The 27,691-nt window shown below is 38.0% G+C and overlaps 1 protein-coding gene across 1 annotated transcript in view; it reads right to left on the reverse strand.

The window, feature by feature from the left end:
• The window catches only part of CACNA2D2 (calcium voltage-gated channel auxiliary subunit alpha2delta 2), a 5,241,953-nt gene that overhangs the window by 1,044,278 nt on the left and 4,169,984 nt on the right, over positions 1–27,691 (reverse strand). The window contains exon 12 of the mRNA XM_044078189.1: positions 2,465–2,572. Within this exon, the coding sequence (XP_043934124.1) occupies positions 2,465–2,572 (108 nt within the window). The remainder of the gene's footprint in view (positions 1–2,464; positions 2,573–27,691) is intronic.

Below are 27,691 nucleotides of genomic sequence, written 5' to 3' on the forward strand. Positions count from 1 at the left end.
GTGTGTGTGTGTGTGTGTGTGTGTGTGTGTGCGTCTGCCTCCATCCATAAACTGAAGCCGTATCCAAAAACATTTGATTGAATTCCACTTAGTGAGTGTCAGGATATTCTGCTCCCACAAACCTTTGAACTGTATTAAGCAAGTAATATGAGAATGAATGAATAAATTAAATTTACGTGATACCTGTTTTGAGACCGGGTATGTATCATAACCATGAAAGCCCGTTTCAGTGAATACGTAAACATCGACACATATTGCATGAACCACGAATACACTGACCCCCCCTAAACAGCGAAATTCAAAATCTCGAACCGCATAGTTGGCCAACCCCACCACTTGCTACATATTACCCACCCAAACAAAATAAATAAACCACACACATACACTAACCGAAACCCTACTTCTAACCCTACTCTAAACCTTACATACATTACTATCTATGCACTTACCTTAACACGCACCCTAACCCTAAGGTCAGTAACTATCACACACTTACCTTACGGAGCTATACCGCAGAAGGATCAACTATGCCGATTCGAGATTTTGAATTTTGCATTTTAGGGTGTTCAATGTATTCGCGGTTTGTGCAATATGTGTCGATGTTTATGTATTCACTGAAATGGGCATTTGCGGTTATAATACAGACCCTTGAGACCATCTTACTACATTGTTGTTATGAGTAACATAGTTTATAGAACATATGGAAAACATATAAGACCGTAGCTGTCGTGCAAGTAATCAATATTTTGCTAACAAGGTATGCTGGGGCTTTTGTCACCAAGCCTTTATCTGAATACTAGTAATGCTCAAATTAATCCTCCCATGGTTCAAAATAAAAATAAATGCATCCAAAAAAGAAAGGTTCATACAATTAGGAAAAACTGTCATCTGTAATCAGAAAAGTATTTTATGACACTGGTAGCTATGCAATGAAATACATTCAGAGATTTGAAAAAAGATGTTAATAAGGGGCATATAGTATAAGCAGTACTTTTTTAACTAGATTGTTTAATGAAATCTTTGAAAGTGTGAGGATGCCTGAGGAATGGAGAAAAAGTTTTTGGTATCAATTTTTAAGAATAAGGGTGATGTGCTGAACTATAGATGGATTAAATTGATCAGTCACAGCATGAAGTTATGGGAAAGAGTAATGGAAGCTAGGTTAAGAAGGGAGGTGATTATTAGTGATCAGCAGTATGGTTTCATGCCAGGAAAGAGCACTACAGATGTGATGTTTGCTCTGAGAGTGTTGATGGAGAAGTACAGAGAAGGTCAGAAGGAGTTGCATTGTGTCTTTGTGGATTTAGGGAAAGCATATGACAGGGTGGCTAGAGAGGAGTTGTGGTATTATATGAGGAAGTCGGGAGTGTCAGAGAAGTATGTAAGAGTGATACAGGATATGTACAAGGATAGTGTGACAGCGGTGAGGTCTGCAGTGGGAGTGATGGATGCATTTAAGGTGGAGGTGGGATTACATCAAGGATCAGCTCTGAGCCCTTTCTTATTTGCAATGGTGATGGACAGGTTGACAGACGAGATCAGACAGGAGTCCCCGTGGAGTATGATGTTTGCAGATGACATTGTGATCTGTAGTGAGAGTAGGGAACAGGTGGAGGAGACCCTGGAGATGTGCTCTAGAGAGAAGTGGAATGAAGGTCAGCAGGGCTAAGACAGAATATATGTGTGTGAATGAGAGAGAGGATAGAGGAATGGTGAGGATGCAGGGAGTAGAGGTGGCAAAGGTGGATGAGTTTAAGTACTTGGGATCAACAGTTCAGAGTAATGGTGCGTGTGGAAGGGAGGTGAAAAAGAGAGTACAGGCAGGATGGAGTGGGTGGAGAAGAGTGTCATGAGTGATTTGTGACAGACGAGTACCAGTAAGAGTGAAAGGGAAGGTCTACAAGAGGGTAGTGAGACCAGCTATGTTATATGGGTTGGAGACAGTGGCATTGACAAAAAGGTAGGAGTCAGAGCTTGACGTGGCAGAGCTGAAGATGTTAAGATTTGCACTGGGTGCGACGAGGATGGACAGGATTAGGAATAAGTATATTAGAGGGTCAGCCCAGGTTGGAAGGTTTGGAGACAAAGCCAGAGTGGCAAGATTACATTGGTTTGGACATGTGCTGAGGAGGGATGCAGAGTATATTGGGAAAAGGATGCTAAGGATGAAGCTGCCAGGTAACAGGAAAAGAGGAAGGCCTAAGATAAGGTTTATGGATGTGGTGAAAGAGGACATGCAGATGGTTGGTGTGACAGAGCAAGATGCAGAGGACAGGAAGAAATCAAAACAGATGATCCACTGTGGCAACCCCTAATGGGAGCAGCCAAAAGAATAAGAATAAGAAGAAGAAGAAGAAGTACAAGCAGTACGTTTTTGAAACACCAAACTCATGCATACATGGAAAAAATAATTGTAAATCTTTCTGCTTTACAGTGTTGGGCTTGTCACTATAACTAAACTTACTGTTTTGTTGGGCCAGTTGTACTTTTCGAATACGTCTTGCACGCGGTCCTCTCCCCCATCTGTAAACATCATGATCATCTTATTGCAGTTTGCTCGAGTGATGTTTGTCTGTGAAAGAGATGAAGCAAAAGCAGAAATTTCAGTCTATTACAAAAAACATGAGTTCTACCATAATCGTCTATCAAAAACCTGATATGCCACTTCCTTTTCTTTAATGTCTGTATGTCCTCTGCTCTGAGAAAGGCAAACAACTTTATCTTTCAGCAGAAGGAAGATACCATACATTTCTAGCTTGAGGCATGAATGAATTAGTTGGATCTCTCCAAAGCTAAACTCTCTAAAATGAACAAAGTTCAAAATCTCTGAAAATTATTCTGACACGCTTTTTTCTTTTAAGTCTTTTTTGGCATTTCTGCCCTTGTGATGCTCAACCTTCCTCAGTCCGTATGCTTTACATGTGAAATGGAATCCCTCCCTTTGCAAAACACTCCTTTCAATTGCAGGGATGTGACGTTAAAGACCACCAACAACATGATCTCTCATTATTACTATTCTGCTTCCACATATAGACAGAGTAGCAGGTTTTCCTACCTCTCCAACAAGATAGTGCACATCTTATCAAAATGTGAGAAAATGCTTCTGTTGTACCTCAGAAAATAAGGAAATCATGAATTGCCACTATGACTGGGTTATTTTTTTTTGTTTTTGTTTTTGGTTTCCCTTTCTGTATCAGTCTTTCTGGATATGCCAGTGCCCCCATCTATCACCAGGCATACCAGCTTTTCTTACCACCCCTTTTCTAGAACCTAGAAGCATCAAAGGGTTCATGCCATTTCTGCTTCCACTGGGGATTTTTTTTGCTCCTTGGAATCTCCTTTGTCTGCATTTGCCTGTTACATCTGAAGGCCACTCACCTATATGGGCCACGATTCCTTGCAGGGAATGCTATTGCCAGCTCCCTCCCCCACACACATCTATCCTTGCCAGTGTTTCAGATGCTCAAGCTGCTAATCTAACCCCAGTCACCTAGGCCATAGTTAGGGCTTTATCCCTCTATGCTACAGAACTGACCTGTGACTATAAGTTATTCTATCTGTATGGAAATACACCTCATTTTTAAAATTCAATTTGGATAAAACTAATTGTGTTTGAGTGATAAAAGTTAAAAATATTTTTTTTATTTATTTATTTTACATTTGTTGACCGGGCTAGTCCAGCTGGATATATGCCCATTTTCAGTAGAGGCCCGGGGAGAAAAGCTCCACTTTTAAACTAGATAAAATCAAGACAATACAAAAGAAACACTATACAAAAAAGGATACCTGTAATATGTAAAGTAAATAAAAATTTCTCCATCAGCTTAGGTTATATAGAAACTAAAAATAAACAGATTGTGAGAAGTAGGTTAATAAGGTAGAATGCAGTATTATGACCAAGAGAAAGGGATAGATCATTCAATATTAGTATATAGGGTAAGAATGTGTCTTTAAAAATGCTATAAAAAGGTTATGAAAGGTCAATAAAAAGGTAATGTAAGGTGTAAAACACAGGGTAGATGGTGAAATTTTAGAGGACAATACAATGTAGGTTTTCATATTAAAACATACTATAGCTATTAAAGAAAACAAATCTGCATACTCTAAGACTGTGTTTTCACATAATGAATGACTGAAGCTTATATAAGTGTTATTAAGCATTCCAATAACTTTTTTGCATATATACAAGGGCATGTTAAGCACAGATACTATACAAAGGGTAGTGTATGGAAACAAAACAATCTTGCCCAAGAATATTATTAAAAGAAAATCTGATTACTTCTAGTGCATTTAGTAACTTCAGTAGTCTAAAAGCAATGCTAAAAAGGATAACATTTCCCTTACAGGATGAAAGCATGGCTCCTGCCTATAAAGGTAATTTACTCATCTCAGGTGAATATGATAAATGTAGAAACCCCGTACTAAAGAAAGATACACATAAGAAAGGACATTGTCATGTGTATATAAAAAATGAACCATGTGGCCACAATGCATGTATTTTAATAGAAAGACAGCAAACGAAATATACATGCTGTTAATTAATACTGTTATCAAATAACCACAGAGGAACTTCCAGGAAGAAGTACAATTTTATTTTCACTGTAGAATAACACGTAGGTTCATAGGTTCATGGATGTGTACTAGGCTAATGGCCCTGGAACCTTTACAAGCCTAGCCCATAGAAATGCCCTGGCATCATGCTGCCCAATGTTAGTTCCCAGTGCCTCTGTCAAGTAGAGCCACTGGAGTGATCCCCAGGGTGAAATTTCTATTACCCATCCACTCTTCAAGATTTCTCTTGAAGAGGGACAGCAAGGCATTCTGCTTGACATGTATGGGAAGTCTATTCCAGAGCATGGGCAGTCTCTGGGTTTGGAACCTGTCCCTCCAGCATGTTCTGTTGATTGTGCTAATAAGGTTGAGGTCGCTGGAGCGTGTGATGCAAATGGATTGGGATTTTTTTAGATGTAGCATTTATAACAGAGCTTAGTCAGACATGGCTTTGCAAGTCAAGCTGAGCTCATCTCTAAATAGGCAACATGAGACACAGAATACCTGGAGTCGTTTGAATCTGTCTATGTAGGACATGTGTTTAATGCCTAGGATCCTCTTTGTGAGGTACTTCTGTAGCTTCTCCAGCTGTTGCAGGTATCTAGTGAGGAAAATGTCAAATGGGGCATTATACTCGATGACTGGTCTAATAAGGAAAGAGTAGAGAGAGACGATGACCTCTTTCTTCTTGGATGCAAAACCCTTGGTAATGAGATGTGTCACATAGAAGGACTTTCTGATCACAGTGGCAATGTGGTGGTCGAAGGAGAAGTTGCTGTTCAGTGGGCTCCCATCGATGTGGTAGTTAGTGGGAACTGAGTTTTTACCAAAGGGGTGACAATGCATTTTTTGGCATTAAGTTAAGGCCATGGTTTTGACAACAGTTTTTGGTCTCAGTGAGGCCTTTCTGTAGGATGTCTGCATCACTTAGGGAGTTAATAATGGTTCCCAGCTTGCGGTCATCTGTGAAATTGGTCAGCCAGAGTCCCTTTGTGTTGGCCTGGACATCTTAGAAGTAGATGCCGAACAGGAGAGGACCCAGGACCAATCCCTGTGGGACTCCACTCATGACTGGCTGGCAGTCTGACTTGGAGTTTGGTACTTTCACACTGTGTGTTCTATCTTTGAGCCAGTTTGCAACCCACCTAGTGATATAGGGGTTGATGCATAGTTTGGTGTTTATCAATAATTCCAGAGTGAGGAATGGTCTCAAAGGCCTTGGCCAGATTGAGGTAGGCTGCATGCACTGCCTTACCTACATCCACAGCCCTGGAGACTGACTCAAAGAAGTCAACCAGGTTGAGCAGGCATGATCCTCCTTTCACAAAGCCAAACTGCGTGGGGTCTGGAGTGTGGAGATTTCCTATATCTTTGTTAATCAGGTCCATGATGATGCGCTCATTAGCTTTACATTTCATACTCATAAGGCTAATGGGGCAATAATTCCCAGGGTATGTAGTCGTTCTCTTTTTATGGAAAGGGATGACTATAGCAGTGCACCATTCGGTAGGGACAAAGCCTGAGGTGAGGCTGTGACTGAACAGGGCACACAGATGTGGTGCCAGTTCGCTTTGTAGTTTATGTAGAACACAGCCAGGGATATTATTGGGTCCCATGAAAGCTGTATTCTTGGCCTTGGACAATGCAATTTTAACCTGGGCTGCAGTAATGCTAGGTGCCTGGCATTCTTCCGTTATTGTGATTGGTCCTTTTGGGGGGAGAGAGGGGTAAATTTGGCACTGAATCTGTCAGCCAGTATGTTGGCAATATCTGTTGGCTCAGTATAGGAGGTACCATTGTGCAGTTACTCAGAGCAAATCTGGGTATTGCCGTGGAGGTTCTTGATATAACTATAAAAGGGTTTGTGATTGTTTTCAGTGTCTGCAGCAATTCTGCCTTCATAGCTGGCTTTAGAGAATTTGATGTGGGATCTCAATTTTTGTTGAGGTTAATAAGAGAGTTTTTGCAGTCTTGGGACTTCACCTTTTTCTGCAACAGTTTCTTCCTTCTGTTGTAGTACTTATTAATGGCAGAGGACCACCAGATTGGCTTCCTTTTTTGGAGGAGAGCATCTTGGTTCTGTTGGGTATGGCTAGTTCCATGCATTTATGTACATGTTCGTACAGTGCATTGGTGTATGATTCGGTAGTCATCCAGCTATTTTCCATTGGCATGGGTGCAGTGAATTTAGCCACCTCTGTTTTTAGGAGTCCAAAGCCAGCTCTGGAAAAGTTTTTCAAGGCAGTTACCTTTGCGGGGGATGTGGGTGAGATGTGGATTTCCATGGTGATTAGTTTATGGTCGGATATGACCAGGGAGGGATTGACTATTGGTTTAGAGCAACGGTTGCCCATGTTAGTAATAACCAGGTCAAGGATTTTGCTTCCTCTAGTGGTGGTCAGAATGAGCTGGTCCAGGGCATTAGAATTGATGAATTCTAGGAAGCTTTGGGCCAGTGTATTGGTGCTTGAGTAGTTTTTCCAGTTGATGGAGGGGTAATTGAAGTTTCTCAGTATGAGAGTGTTGGGTTGGACCTTGATAGATTCCAGGGTGTTTAGGAATGTGGAGTGAGAGTCTAAGGATAAGGTTGGGGACATTAAGCAGGCTATGACCTGGATCGCAGTCTTACCCAATGTTAGTTGTATCTGAAGTATCTCAGATGCATTATTCTGGGCTACTAGTCTGGAGGTGTGCATATCCTTTATGAATATGGAGACACCACCACCTTTGGAGCTTCAGTCCATGTTTCGGGGCTGAAAAGTGTGGAATGAGTTATAGCCTGGTAGCACAGGTGTGTTTTCTGCTGCTTTAAACCAGGTCTCCTTTACAGTACAAATGTCGATGTTCTCCATTTTGAGGAATGCTTCGAGCGAGTGCATCTTGAGATTTATACTTCTAGCACTGAGCAGTATGACCCTCAGATTGCATTTATTAATAGCTGTTATGGTGGTAATTTGGTCTTTGGAACACTGGCTAAAAAAGGCACTATAGGGCCAGCAAAAGCCTTAGCCAGTACCCAGAAACCCATGGGTGACAGATGCAGTCCATTTCTGGCAAAGCATCGAGGTTATCAATCATGTCATCCCAAGCAGACAGATTGTGGAGTCCCTTAGAATGAAACCAGAAACTTATCCAATTCTTGAAGTCAATAATTTTTGTTTGTACTGCGGTATCTTTCTGGGTGATGGTATGATACTGTTCAGGACTAGTATCATACCTGCCTGGGCCACATAATCCAAGAGATCCACCATGTCTCTTTTCATGTAGTCCAGGGAGGTGCGTCTCAGGTCATTCACACCCACATGGATAGGAGAATAACTAGAGAATCACACTGTATATCACACCATTTTAGGAGTCAACATATCTATTGTTCTCACATTTAAAAAATTAATTAATTTATTTTATTTATTTATTGACTGGCTTTGTTAACCAGGAAAGTCTGATTGGGCTATACAAAGCCCCTTTTCTGTGGTGACCTGAGGAGGAAACACTCTATTTACATACAGAAATAAAATATTTAAATGACAAAATTTAAATGACAAACATGTAGAAGATAAAAATGCTCAGAAAGAAGTAGACTTTTAGAAAAATATAAGTAAACAATTAACAATGGTTAGAATGTGCACAAACTATGTAAGCTGGAGTTTCATTAGTAGCCTACCTACAAAAATCAAGTTTTGACACATTTAAGAGTGTGGCCATTCAAGATAACCAGTATTGCATGCATTGTGATCAGAGGAATATAGTCAAGAATTTGAGTAGTAAGTACAAAAACATGAGGAAAAGAGTGAAATGATTTAACTGCATAGGGTGGAAGTACAAGAGATCTAATAAAGATTATGTGAAGTAAAAAAGAGCAAGATGAATAAGAAATAGCGCAAGTCTGAATGGGAAAAAATAAAAAATGTTTAACCTAGGAGGAAAAGGAAAATTGAGGTGAGAAAGAAGAGAAGTGGAGCTTGAAGGAAAAGAAGACAGGGAAGTACATAACAGGAGGAGGAGAACAAGGGAAGAAAAGCAGGCTAGAGATAGGATATATGGAAATGGGAGTTAGATTCATAAAATAGACACAAATGGGAGCTAGATTCATTAGGTAACCTCTAGGCTAGCTGTTTTTGTGGGCCATTTCAATCTTAACTAGTTTCTCTCAAAGGTGAAGATCAAAGTTGCATCTTGTGTCTGTAAGGTAAGCAACTTAACCATTATTCCAACCACTAACCCTCTAAAGTATATATGTCAGTTTTGAACCCACAGTCACATACCTTTCTACAAAACATTTCTGGTGCTTAACATGTGAGGCGGGAAAGTAATTGGAGATATCCACAAGATGTAGAGAGACAGTAGGGCAGTTGTTTAAGGTAAGATTTAGTGAGATTAGATTGGTCAAGGAGCTTATCCAGGAATTATTTAGGTGCTGCTTTAGGGCCTGAATAAAACTTTTTGGTTTGTCTATTTCTTTAGAGGTAAGAGGACTGGAGGTCTAGAATTTAGTAATATAACTTCAGTATAGAAAGTCACCTACAGAGATGTTAGATTTGCTGATGCTGACTAAGAATTTGTTGGTGGAATGGAGACCTCTATGTAGTGAGTACAGCTGGAGGATATTGTATAGAGAGGGACAGTTTTCTGGTTTGTTTATGTGTGTGTCAGCTGTGAGTAATTGGTTGTTGCTTAAGTCGTTAGGTAGTTCTAGCCAGTCTACATATTATAGTGCCTGGCAATGGTGGGATCTATGAGGAAGGTTGGCTATAAATTTTGCAGTTTTGTTGTAGTTCGAGTCAATTTTATTTTTAAAGGTAGAATGTAGATGTATCCATATGGGGGATGCATAAAGAGTTGGGAGGAGGTATGTTGGTGAAATGGCCTTCCTAAAAGAGTCAGTCAGGGAAGGTTTAGCATGGTAGAGATGTAGGGTAGCATGTTTGTCATATTTTAAATTATATTCTATAGTAACACACCAAGCAGTTTTGTATGTCTGACCATTTATATTGTAGTGCTGCTGGCAGAGAGAATTTTGAAATATTGTTTCTGTGCTGATATATGCTTAGATGCAAAAAGAATCAGTTTGCTTGTATTTGCATTTAACAGTAAATTAGAGTTCTGTACCCAGTTTTCAATGGAAGAAAAGTAGTATTGGGTCAAATGAAGTAGCTGTGGAAGATTTGGTGTTGCGCATATAAGAATAGCTTTGTCTGCATGTGGAACAATACTTGCATGTCTGGTGGATGAATGAAGACATGCAACAGCAATGGGCCTAGAATTGATCCCTGTTGGACTCTAACAGGAACTGACAGGAAAAGGGAGAGATACTGTTGGATAGATAGCTGTGGAACCATGGGAGTGCTGATTGGGACAAGGCTATGGAGAAGAGTTTGTAGAGCAGTTTTGGTGGGAGAATGCCTTAGACATATCCAGAAAGAGAGATAAGACCAACGTTACTGAGGTTTATGGTAAAAGAAAAGCTGAGGCAAGCTGTGGTGGTGCTATGATAAGTTTGAAAGCCATGTCAGGTAGCAGATAGACTACTGAATCTTGTTAGGAGCATGAATGCACTTTTTAAAATTTTTGAAAGGGGTAAAAAATAGCAATGGGGCAGTAATTAGAGAACTTATTAGATGTCCAATCTTTACTGTGGAAATTCTTCCAGACAGATGGACATAGTTTTCTGTAATAGAGAAAATCATCAGTAATTAGATAGGATAAGCAAGAACAATTTTAAGAACTTCAGATGAAAGATTATTGGCTGCTGACCTCTAGTTTTTAGCTTTCAGAGGTACTTCCTGATAGCTGAAGAGACATATTGAAAAGAGGAGATTTGTTGGTTGTCTAGAGTGGAAGGGACAGCGAGATTTGGTGTGGGGCTGTCTTTGTGTGAAGAGAGGACTGACTTGAGTGAAAAAGGTGTTGAGTTGTGGGAATATAGAATCTGAAACACTGGCGATGCTTGGAGTTGGTGTTGTGGTTTAGCCGATGTGTAAAATTATAGTCACAAATTACTGGAACTGTTGGAATTATACTGGTATTTACTTGCAGTTTTGCGTAATGGGACTTTTTGTCCATTCTCATTTTTTTTTTTTTTTGCATGGAAAAGTTTCTTGTGTGTGTGACGTTCTTTCAATTTTGTGACTTTTATTAATGGAGTATAGTTTTCAGGATTTATCTCTGAGCAACATTAATAGACTGATCTCTTTTGTTAGCCAAGGTGCAGGGTTAGATTTTATGTGTTTTGTTCTAACTGGAGTTAGTTCATTTAGTATGGTTAGAAATATGGATACGGGATACAGCATAAGATCTATGGCATAGTTCTTAGAGTAGTCTAATTGCATGTGAACTGAGTAAAGACAGGTTGCATACCTGGCTACAACAGATGTGTTTGATTAAATGATTTGTAGGCCATACTGCATTGGTTGTTAGGTGGTCAGTGATGGCATTTGTAAGTTAACTAGCTGTGTTAATTTTGCACAGGGAATTTGTCAGGATCCAGCTGAGCATGGACTGTCTATCAGTATCCTTGTTTATTCTTATTGGAGGCTTTATTATTTGGGTGAAACTCAATAAGTTCAATGAAAGTGTGGGATTCTCAGAAATAATGAGGTGCCAGTCGATATTTACGTTCCCTAATATGATAGCTTCATAGCGAATGTTATGAGAGCTCAAATGCAGGACATTTTTGATTGTTGCAGTAGTATTTTCATGGGGGAATGTATTGTACTACAATACACATGCTTTTTTGTTGTTGATTTCAAGGGGTGCAATACATGTTTCTACACTGGAGAAATTAGGATGAAAATGGAAGCATAGGTTCATAGGTTGGTACTAGGCTATCGTCCCTAGGGCCTATACAAGCCTAGCCATAACAATTCCCTGGCTATTTCTTCCCACACACTATTTACTTCCTTGGAACCCTGTCTAGCAGGTGACTGATGTGATCCCTGGGGTGAATTTCCTTTCTCCCATCCAATCATCAAGGTTCCTTTTGAAGATGGCCAAGGTGGCACTCTGCTTGACATGTATGGGCAGTCTATTCAAGAGTCTGGGGAGTCTCTGGGTCAGGAACCTATCCCTCCAGCATATTTTATTTATTGTGATGACAAGGTTTAGATCTCTGGTGCGTGTGTCTCTGAGGGATTGGGATTTTTGTAAGTGTAGCATGTCCAACAGCTCTGGGTTTGACATGGCCTTGTATGTTAATCGCCTCTGAGTAGACGATATGCGACAGAGTATAACTGGAGTTTTTTAAGGCGGTCAGCATAGGGCATCTGCATTAGGCCTGTGATTCTTTTAGTGACGTATTTCTGTGGCCCTTCCAGTTGTTGCAGATGTCTTGAGAGGTACATACCAAATGGTGCGTTGTATTCTATAATGGGTCTAATGAGGGATGAGTACAGTGGGACAATGACCTCCTTTTTTCTGGATGAAAAGCCCTTAGTAATGAGGTGTGCCACATAAAAGGATTTCCTGACTGTTGTGGCAATGTGGTTATTGAAGGTGAAACCACTGTCCACCTGTGTCCCTAAGTCTCTTATCACACTTTCAGTGTTTAGTGTACTGCCACCTATGTGGTAATTCACAGGTACATGTTTTTTTCCCAAAGGGGATAAATATACATTTCTTGGCATTGAGCTTGAGCCCATGGCTCTGGCACCAAGCATCTGTTTCTGTAAGGCCCTTTTGTAGAGTATCCACATCATTTGGGGATTCAATAATGGCTCCCAGTTTGCAGTCATCTGCGAACTTTGTTAGCCAGAGTCGCTTAGTGTTGGCCTGTACTTCAGAGAAGTAGATGCCAAACAAGAATGGTCCAAGGTCTGAACCCTGAGGTACTCCACTTATCACTTGTCTGGAGCTAGATTTGGAGTCAGATACTTTTACAGTTTGGGTTCTGTCAGTAAGCCAGTTGGCAACTCATCGAGTGATGTAGGGATTAATGCACAGCTTAGTAAGTTTATCTATGATTCCAGAGTGGGGGATGGTGTCAAAGGCCTTGGCGAGGTTCAGATAGGCTGTGTGGACTGCCTTACCTTCATCCATGGCTCTGGAGACTGATTTGAAAAAGTCAATCATTTTCAGGAGACAAGATCGACCCTTCACGAACCCAAACTGGGTGGGGCCCAGTGTTTAAAGGTTGCCAATATCTTTGTTTATAAGTTCCATGATAATATGTTCCATGGCCTTGCAGATCAGGCTCGTCAGACTGATGGGGCGGGAGTTCCTGGGATCCAAGGTGGATCCCCCCTTGTGGAGTGGGATAACTGTAGCTGTGTGCCACTCAGTGGGCACAAATCCTGAGGTGATGGTATGATTAAATATGACACTTAGGTGAGGTGCCAGTTCATTTTATAGTTCATGTGGTACACAGCCCGGGATATCATCTGGTCCCATGGATGCAGTATTCTTAGCTTTGGAGAGTGCATTTTTTACCTGTGTGGCCATTATTACCGGAATTTGGCAATCTTCTGGTATTGAGATGGGCTGTTTAGGGGGTGAGAGGGGGTTGAAGTTGGCACTGAATCGATCTGTCAGGATATTGGCAATGCCCTTGGGATCAGTATATTTAATGGCATTCTGTTGTAGCTCAGAGCAGATCTGAGCATTGCCATTTAGATTCTTGACATAGTTATAGAATGCCTTGTGGTTGTCTTTGGAATCTTTAGCAATTTTATTTTCGTAACTAGCTTTGGAGGATTTTAGAGGGATATCAGCTTCTTACTGAGGCTGGTAAGGGAATTTTTTGCATCATGGGATTTTCCTCTTTTCTGCAACAGTTTCTTCCTTTTGTTGTAAACTTTTTTTATGGCAGGGGACCACCAGATTGGTTTCCTTTTTTTGGAGGAGAGCATCTTGGTTCTATTTGGAATGGCACGATTCAGGCATGAGTGGATGTGCTCGTACAGTGCCTTAGTGTAGGACTCAGCAGTCGAACTTTTATTTCCCGTCTGCGTGGGTGTCATGAAGTTTGTCACTTCTGACTTGAGTAGCATGAAGTTGGCTTTGGAGAAGTTTTTTATGGAGGTTTCCTTACTGGGGAGTGGGGGTGGGATGTGGATGTTTAGGGTGATTAGCTTATGGTCTGACTTGATCAACGAGGGGGTGACCATAGGTGTGGATCTTCAATTTCCCATGTTGGTAATTACCAGGTCTAGGATATTGGAGCCCCTGGTGGGACTATGGATTAGTTGATCCAGGGCATTGGAATTTATGAATTCCAAGAACCATTGGGCAAAGGTGTTGGTACACAAGTAGCTTTCCCAGATAATGGCAGGGTAGTTGAAATCACCCAGTATTAGGGTGTTTGGTTGTATCTTAATATTTTCCAGTATCTTTAGAAAGGTGTAGTGAGAATCTTGGGGCATGGTGGGGGATCTGTTACAAGCTACGATTTGGATTGCAGTCTTACCTAGTGTTAGTTGCACCTGGAGAATTTCAGATGCATAGTGTTGGCTAACTACCATGGTGGTGTGAATATCCTTGGTGAATATGGACACTCCTCCACCTTTAGTGTTTCGATCCTGGTTTGGTGGCCGAAAAGTGTGGTAAGAGTTGCAGCCTGGTATTGCAGGAGTGCTCTCGGGAGCCTTGAACCAGGTCTCAGTTACTGCACAGATATTGATGTTCTCCATTTTTAGGAGTGCCTCAAGTGTGTGGATTTTGAGGTTTAGACTTCTAGCATTGAGTAGCATTACCTTTAGATTTTGCATGCTTGTACCTGTTACAGTGGTGGTTTTGTCCTTTGAAATTTGCCTAAAAAAGGCACTATAGGGGTGGCAAGAGCCTTAGCCAGTAACCTGAATCCCAGGGGCAACAGGTGCAGACCATCTCTGGCAAAGCATCGTGGTCTGTCGATCAAGTCGTCCCAGGCAGACAGATACTGGATCCCCATTGAATGACACCAAAAGCTTAGACAATTGTTGAAGTCAATCATTTTGTCCTTATATTGTGGTATAATTTTGGGCAAAGGCAGGATGCTACTCAGGGCTAAGGTCATACCTGCCTGGGCGACATGATCCCAGAGCTCTTCCATGTCTCTTTTCATGTAGTCCAGGGAGGTACGTCTCAAGTTATTCACTCCAGCATGGACAATGACAGAGTCATATTTGTACTTGTTGTGGAGTGACTTGAGTGCATGTGTTTTGTGGCAGATCCTGGCACCCTACAGGCAGCTGACTGTAATTTTCTCTTTGTTCAGCCTGGTGAGTGGGACATCAGTGTGCCTGACTAAAGTGTTAGGTACGTTGTCTTGTCTTAGCAGCTGTTGCTGGGTGGCACACTGGTGTTGTGAGTTATGTGACACTTTGGATGTGATTGCTGTTTGCGTTTCAGCTTTGTAGGTCCTTGTTGCTTGGGCAGGTTACAGTTAAGGGCCTCTGCATATGTGGATTTAGTATTGCTATCAGTGTGTGTTGGTAGTGTGAGTTTAGAAGGGCTATGTGTTGCTTGAGGTGTAGTGCGGGTGTTAACCTTCTTTACTTGACTGTCTAGCACAATCTTTGGTGGAGAGAGCTTTGCTTCCAGTTTGGCTATGTAAGTGCATCTCTCATAGGTTGTAGTGTTGGGTAGTAGGAGGAGAGGGTTGTCTGTATACATGAGGCAATTGCTGCATTGCCCCAGTATGCCCAGTCTCACCAGGTGGACAGGAAAAATCACCAGAAGCTGACCTTTGGACATGCCTGGTTTGGTGCTTTTTTTTGAAAAGTACAGGAACTGTTTTCCCTTCCCTTAGCAAGGAAATTGGCAATTATAGTCTGTTTAGTGCCTATTATTAATTTTTCCTTAATTAATTATAAATAATTTCTCCTTATTAATAAGGAGAGTTTAGTGCTTGTATCAGTTTAAGGCTTCCTAGTGCTTTCCAGCAGGTATTAGAGCAAGTTCTAGTCACAGGGATGCTTAAAGGTAAGATGAAAAATATGGTTTATCCTGAACACTGCAGTGTGCATAGAGAAGTTAGATGTGAAAGTAGGTAACTTAAGTTTTACCTGTCTAAAAAGTTAAGTTTTAGTGGAGAATCACTATTTTTAAAACAGCAAGATAGACTGAAAGGGGGTGATCACTTTTGTATTCTGGTACTATGGAATACAGTAGGATGGCCAATAAATTTAAATAATTGAAGGGGAGTGATTTCACAAAGTGATAATTTTCTGCTTACTCACACAAGCCAGTGAAAGCAGAGAGAAAATGAGATATATGGTCAAATTAACAAAAGAGGCAGGCAACTAGAAAGACAGTGGTATTTAAGAACAAAATAGTAACAGGGTGGGTGGATGGGAAAAAAATTCTACCTGACTCACAAGAGACAGAGCTGTGGTCTCTTTTGAAGTTTTAATATTCAGTTACAAGCAGAATACAAGTGAAACACAAGGTAAAGAAAACAAATCACAGTATTCAAAATATAAAAAGGCAATAAAGTAGTACACAATACAACAAATAAAAAGCAAACTAACCTTTCCTTCACAGCAAAGTGTAGCAGAGTCTGGGTGAGCCTTTCTAATAAAGCTCTGAAATGTTTTATTTTACCCCTTAAATAGAAGGCTTAGTTCCTAGCTCCACCCCCTCAGTTCACAAATGATTAACCTCAAGTGACCTCTTCTATCTTATGTTGTTGTTGTTTGTCTTTTCGGCTTTTCCCGGTTAGGGGTCGCCACAGTGGAACTCCGGTCCCCTAATGATTGTCAGTCGCGTTTTATGGTGCTGAGCTGCCAGCCCAACGCCCAACCTTCAGTGAAGGCACGCCCATTCACACATGTCTTTCGGAGGCCACTTGACCATGGGGAGGACATGCAGACTCCACACAGAAGGCATTCCAGCTGAGAATCAAACAGGAGAACCTCTTGCTGTGAGGTAACAATGCTACCGCTGTACCACCGTGGATCTATACCTCTGCTATGAGTCCTTAATTGATCAGTTCTAATTTCTACCTGACTCACAAGAGACAAAGCTGTGGTCTCTTTTGAAGTTTTAATATGCAGTTAAAAGCAGAATACAAGTGAAACACAAGGTAAAGTAAACAAATCACAGTATTCAAAATATAAAAAGGCAATAAACTAATACAAAATACAACACATAAAAAGCAAACTAACCTTTCCTTCACAGCAAAGTGTAGCAGAGTCTGGGTGCATACAGTAAGTTGTAGGGTGTTTCTATAAATACTTGCTATACCACCAACTTTGTTATGTTTTCTATAATTTGTGATTATGTTGTAGCCTAGGGTTGGATTTTCTGATACACAGTATCCAGACTTAGCCAAGTCTCATTGGCCACAAGTATCTCATGGGTGTATGAAGCTATATAAGCAAGTGAGTTGGGTAACTTGTTTTTATGTGCTTCTCATATTTGTGTTTAAGATGAGTAGGCTGATGTCTTTGTTGGACAGAAGAAGAAATGTGGAAGCAGGTGTAGTCTATGAAAGACAGGTGTTCTGATTTTCTGGAGATGGATTAAGATTTGAATGGATATCACCTCTAGGGATAATGTGGAATTAAATTGGTAACATGGTCAGATCAATTTTTCTTTGTACCTGGGCTTTAAGTTAGGTATATTTTTTGTGTGTTTGTGTGTGTGTGTGTGTGTGTGTGTGTGTGTGTGTGTGTGTGTGTGTGTGTGTGTGTGTGTGTGTTTGTGCTGTAGAAGGTGTTGCAGGTGATGGAGTACAGGTTCAGAGAGATGACATGGTGATAATGAGAAGGGTTTGTGGTTTGGCAGTTGGTGGGTGAGGGGGTGTGGATTTCAATAAGATGTGACATGAGCTAGAAGTGTTAGTAGAATCAGTATAATACTGTGAAGGAGCACCATTTTGATTATTGGAGAGGTGGTCATAATATTAAAGCAAAAGTGACTTGTAGATTGAGTAAAGACTGATGTTTATGAGGAAAGGTTAAGGGTGATTAATTTGAGAAGTGAAAAGGAGGATGATAGAGAAAATAGTGGTATAGGTGGTAGTGATATTAGTAGAATAGGCTCATGTGGGAAAATGTTGGAATGAGATAAAGCAGGTAGTGGATGCTTACTATGTGTGTGAATGAGTGGTTAGAGGTTGGTGGAAGTGCAAGAGAAATTAGGAAGGAGTTGGTAAGAGTTAAGAGAAGGAAAAGAAAAGGAAAGGAAAGAAAAGAAAAGGAAATGGTATTGATAAGTAGATAGAATAGTGGATATTGTATTAGAGTGAGCTGCTGGGTAGAAAATAGATGACGTCTGACAAGTTGATTGCGGAAGGGGGCGGAGTTTAGTAAGTATAAAAGAAGAGTAGTTGGCTGGGTGGGAAATGCGGTTAGAGTAAGAGAGCAGAGCGAGCCTTAGCACATTGTGGGTGAAAGGAGCAAACTAACAGCACCAGGTCAGTAGAGTGATCTATCTGACAACATTTAACAAATGCACCAGTCAGTATGAAGGTATCATATGGAAAAAGTGTTGAGGGTTACAACAGAATGCAGTTTTAAGGCTAAGTTTGAGATGAAAACATGTGCATAAGCCTTAAACTGAGGTCAGTATTTGATTTCAAGATATTTATGTGAGGGTAGAATGGAGGTAGGGGGACTAAAATATACAGAGCTGAAGTGCTTAAATAAGGTTAAGAGAGACAGATTAGTAAGATATGAGAAGGCATATCAAAATGAGGGTGATTCTTGCAAGCAATGTGCAGAATATCAATTAATTTGATTTGTGATAATCAGATTACAATAAGAGCAGAAAAAAGAAGAGTGCAATTCAACTTATTTTCAAAGTCTACATCCACAATGGTATGCTTTTGATGCACAGAAAGGTTTTCTAAGTCCTTGCAGGAGGTTGGAGTTTCTGCAGTTATGGTGCAAGTAAAACTGCTCACACTCTGCTTCACTCACAGGATGAAAGATTTAGGATATATGCCTCACATACAGTCTTAGGCAGAGAAATACAAGGAATAAAAAAACAGAGATGATATCTAACTTTGGAGAATGTTAGCCAATTAAGCTCTACAATAAAAAGCAGTAAGAACTGCAGTGAGGAGTCTGATATTTACTAGAGCCCTTCAGGACACTGTTAAAAGAATGCCAGTAAAGTGATTGTAGGGAGGGTAGAATAAAGTTACCATTAGAAAAAGGTAATGGCATATATAAACAGTTGTGGCAAACTATATACAGAAATAACCAGCTTTAGCAGCTAGTTAAACATTACTATAGTGGGTATATTATTTACAGGAGACTATCAGACCTAGGCATATTTAAAATATTTTAACAAATATATAGATATCTTCTACAGGAATAGTTTAAATTTATTTTTGTAAACTTAAGAATAACTAGAACAAATAACCTTAATATTATGCTTTGCATTGTCTTGGCAAAATTAACAATAAATACTAAATGCATGAGGCTCTTAGTCATTGAATACAGTGCTAATCTACATTCGCTTAACATTTCAACTAAATGAGACTGCATCCCAGACTCGCACTGTCCTAAAAGCAGTCCGGTGATATGAATATCAGACACTTATAGAGACAGCGTCTCACTGTAATATAGATGGCATATTACACACAGCATAAAATGAACATAATGAGCAGTGTGTGTAGCATAACAGGATTGATTTATATATGCAACAACTATTATGCAGCTATCGGCACTTCAAAACAGAAAATAAACGTTCACAAAAGCAGTGCTAGCTTCAACAATTAAACAAGGTATAGCACAAGTTTCTTTGTAAGATAAAAATTAAACTCTGTCTTGCATTCATATTTGGAATATCTGTGGATTCACATCTCACTGTAGATTATCAAAAGCACATAATAATTATGGCTGCATTTTTTCCCTTTTAGAAATATTTATGATTTTTTTCAGGGAACATTTTTTGTTATCTTTCTACTTCCCTTCCACTGAACATCTACTATTTTTTCTCTGTCCACCGAGCTGACCTGTATTTAACATTGTGGCTTTCAGGTGATTGGACTGGGACCACTAAGAAGACAGGCCTTCATTTGTGGACTGACATATTAAGGCATAACTCCTTCATACCAACTCCAGGTTCACTTGAGTTTCTGTGAACGTCCCAACCTCTATAATGACGTGCCTATGTTGGGATTTAAAACTCCAGGGTGTATGTAATGAGACACAGACAGGCCTCACTCCACATCTGTGTTAACATGGCATCCCCATCCTACTGGCATGCTCTTTGCAGGGCTCACCAGTAACGCCAACAATTCAGCAGCTACACTACTCCTTGGCACATAACCTGCATCTCGACGCTCTCAGATATCTAAACACACAGTTGTATCTCATGGATCAAGCCCAATGCAAGTCCATTCAAAAAGGGCACATGACCTACCTACTCCTAACTCTGCTTTTCTGCTCGGCCATTCCTCTGCAGTAATTTAAACTGATTATCACAAACACCCGTTACCTCCTCATCTCCCAGGAATTTCTGTATCAGTGTTAATCAGTTTTAAATTATAGTTTACAAGATACAAACTGAATATGTTAGTTTTGCTACACATTATTTTGACCATATACTTCTTTATTTGTGTTTTGTGATATGTTTTAACTCTTCTTTTATTCCCAATGACTGGAGGAAGGTGGTAAACATCATCATGGACTTTAAAGCTGTATGCATGAAAGCTGAATTTGCAAGTATTTTTTCATGATAAAGTGAAAGACAATATCAACAACAACTAGAATAGGGTACAAGGGGAAAAAAATAAGTGATTTTTGTACTACTATTAATCTGACGCTGAATACTTTTGAGAGTAAATGTGATGCAGACATCAGAAGAGCCCTCATCAGACCTTGCTGAAGAAGTTTAACAATACGAGCAAAGATTAAATTAATGCCCTCAGAGACATGAGCACAAATAAATCATGTTTGTTCATGAAAGCTGAAAAAGGAGGGGGCATATATTTTACTGACTCTGACAAATATATTCAAAAGATCAAAGGGATGCTTAGTAACACTGACCTTTATCATAAAGTTGCCATTGAGCCTATTACTTTTGTATATAAGAACATACATGATGCCTTGCATCAGCTTTATAAGGAAGACCTTATCAATGGAAAACTTCCTGATATTCCTAGATGTAGGCTATCCTAAGCTACCTAGATTTTTTGGGATTCTCAAGCCTCACAAGAATCTTCAGAACCCCCTATACAGGCCAGTGATAGCAGGGGAAGGTGGTATCACTGAACCAGCAACAATTTTTCTGGAATATCGTACTGAACCCTTGGCTAGTGGGGCTGACTCCTTTGTGCTGGAGACTCTCAATTTTCTGAGGAAAATTAAATCAGTTCCACTAACTGACAATATAATTTTGGTTACTATTAATGCAGAGGCACATGTGTACTGTACAGAGTCTGTGATTCCTTGAGGAAGGAGACTTTAGCCCTCCCAGATGAGATTACCCTAATTTCTAACTTACTGCATTTGGTACTGAAAACAACTTTCTTAGATTTAATTGCAGTATTTACAAACTGAAATGTGGACTTGCAATGGCAGCAGCTATGGCCCCGCTAGCCTAGTTAATATGGCATGAGATAAGGGGGAATGTGAAACCGTCTAGAACTTAGAGTTCTGGTGCTTCATCAACTGTTAACTGAGATGTGCTGATGATATGTTTATTGTATGGGAAAGGTCAATGTAATCTCTTAAGAATTTCTTTATACACATTGCACAGACGACTGACTTATTGAAATTTACTACTCATCACGATTACCATATGATTAGTTTTCTGGATCTCACTGTTTATAAGCACACCAAGTCACAAGAACTTTGCAATGATTTATTTTGCAAACTCATCTGGCTAAACTTACTGCTTCATGCCAGCAGCGTGCACCCACAAATGACTAAGCATAATGTAATAAAGTCACAGGGCATGCGAATTGCTCATGTGTCCAGAGAAAAAAAGTAATTTTCTTAAGAACCTGCAGGACTTATACAGAGATTTTTTGAGAGCGGATATGAAAGTGGGGCTATTAGACATACCTCTCAACCTCTTAGAGTAAGAAATGTGGACAAAGCCACAAATAATGGAGGGAGAAAGGCCCAAAAATAGGGTTACTTTAAATATTGTTCTTACAAACTTTGACTGCTGAGTTGATAGGCTAACAGGTTTTGCATCAGCATGAATTTTCTGAAGGATATGAAGTCAGAATCTGAAATGTTAACCATTATTTTCTAACTTCAGTCCTCAATGATTTGTCAGTGATTTGCCAGAAAACCACAACTGTATGAGAAACAGGCCAAAAGTAGGCAAAAATCTGGGCATGTATGAGAAACAGGCCAAAAGTAGGCACAAATCTGGGCATGCAGCTAAAATCTGGACAACTGAGAGGTATGCTAACATATGTATCTATGATCTTATTAAGGACTTAAAGACAAGGGAGAGCACTTCTTTATATGAAACACAAAAAAGTTTTTTACATGATATTATAAGTCCCTACACTTACTAAAGGAAAGAGAAATTGAAAAGAAATATGACCTTTACTTTCAGTAAAGATGCCTAGGAGATTAGGATGATTATTTGTGACAAAAGCTCCATTTTATCCAGTAACAGACTGGTGAGCAAGATTCTGAATCCTGGTCCTTCTTTTGTTTTCAAAAAAGCTAAGAACATTAAGTCTTATTTAGAAGGGATGTTCAACAAGGACAGTATGGAGAGGTTTGGTACCTTAAATGTGGGCCCCCTTTCTCTGTACCTTTTGTGAGTCCATCAGCTAAAGAGATTTTTTTCATCTACCCCAGTGTGGGTAGGAATACTAATAGTAAGGTGGCTGGGAACTGCAACAGTGAAAAGATCTTTTACCGAGCCCAGTGCTCCAAGTGACAAGTTTTTGTTTTTTTACATAGAAAGACTATTTTTAACTTTAAAAGGAGGATACCCAACACAAGCCTGAAATTAGAAATAGACTAAACAAGAATCCTCTAGCAAAGAACAGTATTGAATCACAAGGTCATTCATTTTTCACTTCTAACATTTTGTAGATGATCAGGATAGGGCCACTCAAGGGGAAGTGTAATGTTATTCTTGAAACGTAAGAGCTGTAATAGCAAATTCACCTTAACACCTACAATCCCCTGGACTTAATACTGCTTGTTCAATTAAATGCATTCGTCAGCTCACCTTAGGAAACTGGATCACAAATTGTTTTATTAATGGTTTTGACATGACACTGTTAGACTTTTCTTCACTTTTCTTGGACATTTTATACCTGTATTTTTGATGTTTTTTTTGCTTTTTTTCTGTCATGCTACAACATATGCATATGCCCAGTCATTTGCATTTTTTCTATACATTTTATTGATTTTTTTTTATTTTTAGCATATGATTGATTTTTATGAGTGCACAATTTTAACAGTGATCTGATGAAGCTCTATGGGTGAAAGTACTTTTCTTGTGTGTTTGTTTTTAATACACTTATTCTCTGATTTATTTATTTATTCATTGTTTCTTTCTTTCTTTCTTTCTTTTTAGTTTTTCAGTTTATCACTCCTATGATGCATTGTGCTTTATATGTATATATTAGTTTTATATGGGTTGAAAAGTTTATCTGATGAAGTCCAGTTGCTGGGCAACTACACTTATTATAAATTAAAACCAAATTTTTCCAGTGATTAAGCCTGTTTGAGTTTGTTTCTTCAGTACCTTCGTAGTTGAGGAATTAACATCTGAAGTTTCGGACTGTTTATTACTGTTGCTTAATATTGAAGATCAAATACTGCTTGAAACCACCACGAAAAACAAAGTATAAATCTTATTTATTAGTAAAAAAAAGCAAGCCAACACACACAAGTCGCGGTTCATCAGGGTTACAATCTTTACTAAAATTTCCACCCATTTTATACCAAAAAATCATCATCAATTCAAATAAAATTTAATAAACAAATTAATTTACAAATTAAAACAATGTGGTAATAAAGTATATAAATAAAAAAAAGCAAATGTAATGTAATTTAAAAAAAAAAAAAGTTAAGTAGTAGTAGTTTTTATATAAAAACATATAAATCAGTAATGCAGATTAATTTTAAAGTTATTGTTTTTAGTTTTTTAAGTTCAAACAATGCCCATATATATGGGCTAGATGGTCCAATGATAATATAATAATAATCAAATTCAAATCAAATTCAAAGCTTTTTGCTTTCCTCTTGTTATTCCACAGATTCCATTTGATTTATATTATATTGTATAACAGTGCGATAAAGATGCGATGCGTCGGATTTAGTTATTTACGATTCTGAAATATAGCCTGAAATAAGACAATAAACAAACATAACTCAAAAAAAAAAAAAAAAAAAAAAAAAAAAAAAATATAAATATGTCCTACACCTACACCTAATTACCTCTACATACATTACTTTGGCTTTTTTATGTTTTTATGTAAATTATTAAATTCATTTATTTTTTTTTTTTTTGTTTTTTTTGTGTTTCATTTTTAAAAAATTCCCAAAAAATATTTTAACATAATATATATAATAATGTTAATATGTATATTATTTCTTAGATATTATTTCTTTAGTCCATGAAAAAAAAAAAAGGGAAAAGAAAAGGGCTATCATCATCATGATGTCAATTCAAGATATCAAAATCAAAAAAAAAAGTATATTTTGTATATTTTTTAAAAATTTTTTGCATAAGCCATTAATAAAATCAGAATATCAAATATCACATTCTCATTATGCACATATATATTATATTCATAATTGTCTTCCATTGTATTTTATATTATTTTATACTTATTTATTATATATTTCCTATTTTTCAATCATAGTTCAATCATTTAATAGATATTTTAATCAAATTATTTAAAAAAACATAGTCCATATGACATAGTCCCATATAAGACCAGATTATCAAAAAAAAACAAGTTACAAAACTACATTTGTATTTATATATATACATAGATTTTTTCAAACATAGGTCAATCTTATGTTATGTTATGTATCATTTAAAAATAATAAAATATAAAAAATAATTCACACATTCATATTAGGCAACAAAAATGCAAAATGCAACTTTATAGCCTATGCATTAATATAATATATATTTTGCCTATTATACCCATCTTTTATAGTATTTTATTTTATATATAAAAACAATAAAAAAATTATTAAATGTATTAAAAAAATAAAATTGTCAAATGTCCAAAATGTCCAACTTATGTCAATAAAATATAATTAATATAAAAAATATTATTTGTAGTATAGTAAAGTTAGGCTAAATAATTAGTAGGTAGAAAGTATATAACCATACCGATGGATATCAATCATTATTGTATATAATAATATTAACTTGGAATATTAACCTATAATTTGGTATATGATAATTAACTTAGAATATACTTCAGCTCAAATATTTCTATTTTCTTCATATGGTCACCTTCTTTCACTCATTTCTTCACCTACTCTCCTAAAACCAAAGCCTGCTGAACAGATTTACCCAGAAATACAACCTGAAGCAATAGTGGTACAATACATTAGTACAACATAAACATGATTGTATACCCATATATGTAGACCCCATATCTGAGATAGTATATATGTCATGTGAGTATATAAGATACATATTAGATATATTACATATATAATGTTACATGTTTTGGTACAAGTAGGGTTTTACATTTTTTTTTTTTACCTTGTGAAAAGTTAAATTAAATTTAATTTTATACCTGAAACCTACCTTTCATTGTTTTTGTATTACATACTATTTGCCTGTTTACATATGTCATATATATTCTTGTTTTATTATTTTTTTTTTTATTTCAGCCAGTATTAATTTTAATTTTTCAATACAGAGCAACCAAAAAAAGCAATTTTTTTGCCAACCAAAATTAGGAGTTCTGTGTCTTCTTGACAATCCTTGTCTTGTGGTCTAACTTTCCAGTTCTCTCTCTCAATATCCTATATAGGTATTCATATCACTATAATATGAGATATCATACATCTTTCTTTATATAGGGATTTTTTTCTTTATATTCAGCTTTGCCTGATTCTTAATAGATGGAGAACTCTGACAATAAACTCAAGTTACATCATTTCAATTTTTCATAAAGTACTGTTTTGATAATCAGTTAATTGTTTGACATCTAAATTGTTGTGTATTACTCTCAATATCCTACTACATGACCCAATATCCTATTGCAGAATATGTGATGTGGATGTAAACTACTGTCATGATGATACTAATATTCCATAATGGGGAGTTATTCCTATATCCAAGTTTCTTTTAATGAGGGTGACATCCAAGATTAAATTTTCATTTAAGTGATATAAAAAATAAAAAATACTCAACTGTAAATCTAAAAATACTAAGTGAAAATGTTCATGTGAAATCTCTCTGTTGCTTAATATTGTAAGATTTAAGTGTTTTTATTCTTCATTTTTCACAAGTAACAAGGAAGTAAAATCAGTCCTGTATCTTAAGGCTGGGGACAGATATTTCCTTGCATCTCTGTCGTTGTTATTGTTTTGCAGTTAAAATCACTAGGGCTGTACCTGCAATTGGTCCATAGTGATCAGTATACCACCCTGGCCAGATCCCCCACTGTTGGAGCTGAATATTGAACATGGGTCACTTGGTTCACAGACAGAGCACATTCTCTCTTACGCCATGGACTTAAATTTTTAAGGAGAACATTGTTGCTTTAGTTGGTATTAAATATTATTATTTATATAATCTGGTCACAAGCTTCAGCTCACAATTTGTGTGATACCTAATGACAGGTCATGGTTAGAGTAAATGTGCTATTTTAAATATAAATTGGCTGTGAACCATTCATAAAAGAAATAAAAGTATGTTATTTACTATCAACCTCAAGTAATAATTTAACTTAAAAGAAAGACATCTTTTGAGGGAACATGTTGAAACTGAAAATATGCAAATGGACTCTAAATGTCTGCAATAATGTGGACATTTCTAGGAGAGATGGTGTCCTTATTTAAGTAAATATGAGTGATATATATTCATAGTTTAAAACTAGGCCAGTTGGCCTTGTGGGCCTACTTAAGCCTAGCTAATTTCCCTCATTGGTGAGAACCAAACCCTGTACTTTGTTTCTGTGAGGTAAACACCTTAATCATTATGCCATCCCTCAAACTCAATGGAGATACATGTGAGTAATATAGAAATAAGTTATATTTAGGAATTTCAGGAAGAAATGTTATGATTTTATGTCAAAGATTCAAGAGTTGCTGCTAGGCAATAGACCAACAAATCCTTTTTAGTCTCAGCCCCTGCAGTCATAGTGGTACTTCCAACCAGTTGCTCCCACTGCATAAAAGGGATGAGGGGCTAGGCTTGGGTTAAATTTGGGCCTTCTCATTTATTCACTTAAGTTAGAGTTTAAGATAGCACACAACATGCTTTGTTTTATAGAAAAAAGGGTATGTTCATGAGATGGAGAATTTTTTGGGAATGATATTTGTCATGCCAAGAAACCGTATTTACGTTGCAACATAGATTTAATCCCTTGATGTTATATTTGTGTTACAACAAGCATTTCAGACACACAGGTGATTGAGCAGGTTTGTGTCATTTACAGCTTTGTATGCATGGCACAGATTACCTCGTACGACTCTGGAGCGGACAGAGAATAGACTACAGACATGGCTTTCAAATGCTCTGGATAATCTTACACAGCTCACATGACACTTTTCAGTGAGGAGTCACTGGGGTGTTTTAAGTTGCGACAGATGTTAGGACAGAAGAATACCAAAAGGGGCACTGTACTCAAGTATGGGCCTGATGATGGATAAGCATAGGGGAGAATCTCTATTGACTAAGAGAAGATGACCTTAATAATCTATTGTGCAAGGCAGAAGATTTTCCTAATGACAGAGGAAATGTAGTGATCATAGGAGTGTTCACTATTCATGAAACTGCTTGGGTCGATAATGGTATAATCATTTTTTGGTGTTTTATTTGTATGATATGATATTCGTGTAAGAGGTTCTTTTTCCTAAGGTCCACAATGCTACATTTTTTTGGCATTCAGCTTTAGACCATGATCCAGTCACTATGCTTTTGTCCACATTCGGCCATCTTGAAGGATCTCATTGTTTTCAGGGGAGTTGGTGATAGCTCCAAGCTTGCAGTCATTTGTGAATTTGGTCATCCAGAAGCTGTTAATGTCAGACTTGACGGGGCAGAGGTAGATGTCAAATAAAAGTGGAGTCCTGGAGTACACCACTAGTAA

This window comes from Protopterus annectens, chromosome 7.part0, assembly GCF_019279795.1.
Source record: "Protopterus annectens isolate FY-2018-M chromosome 7.part0, PAN1.0, whole genome shotgun sequence".
NCBI classification, from domain to species: Eukaryota; Metazoa; Chordata; order Ceratodontiformes; family Protopteridae; genus Protopterus; species Protopterus annectens.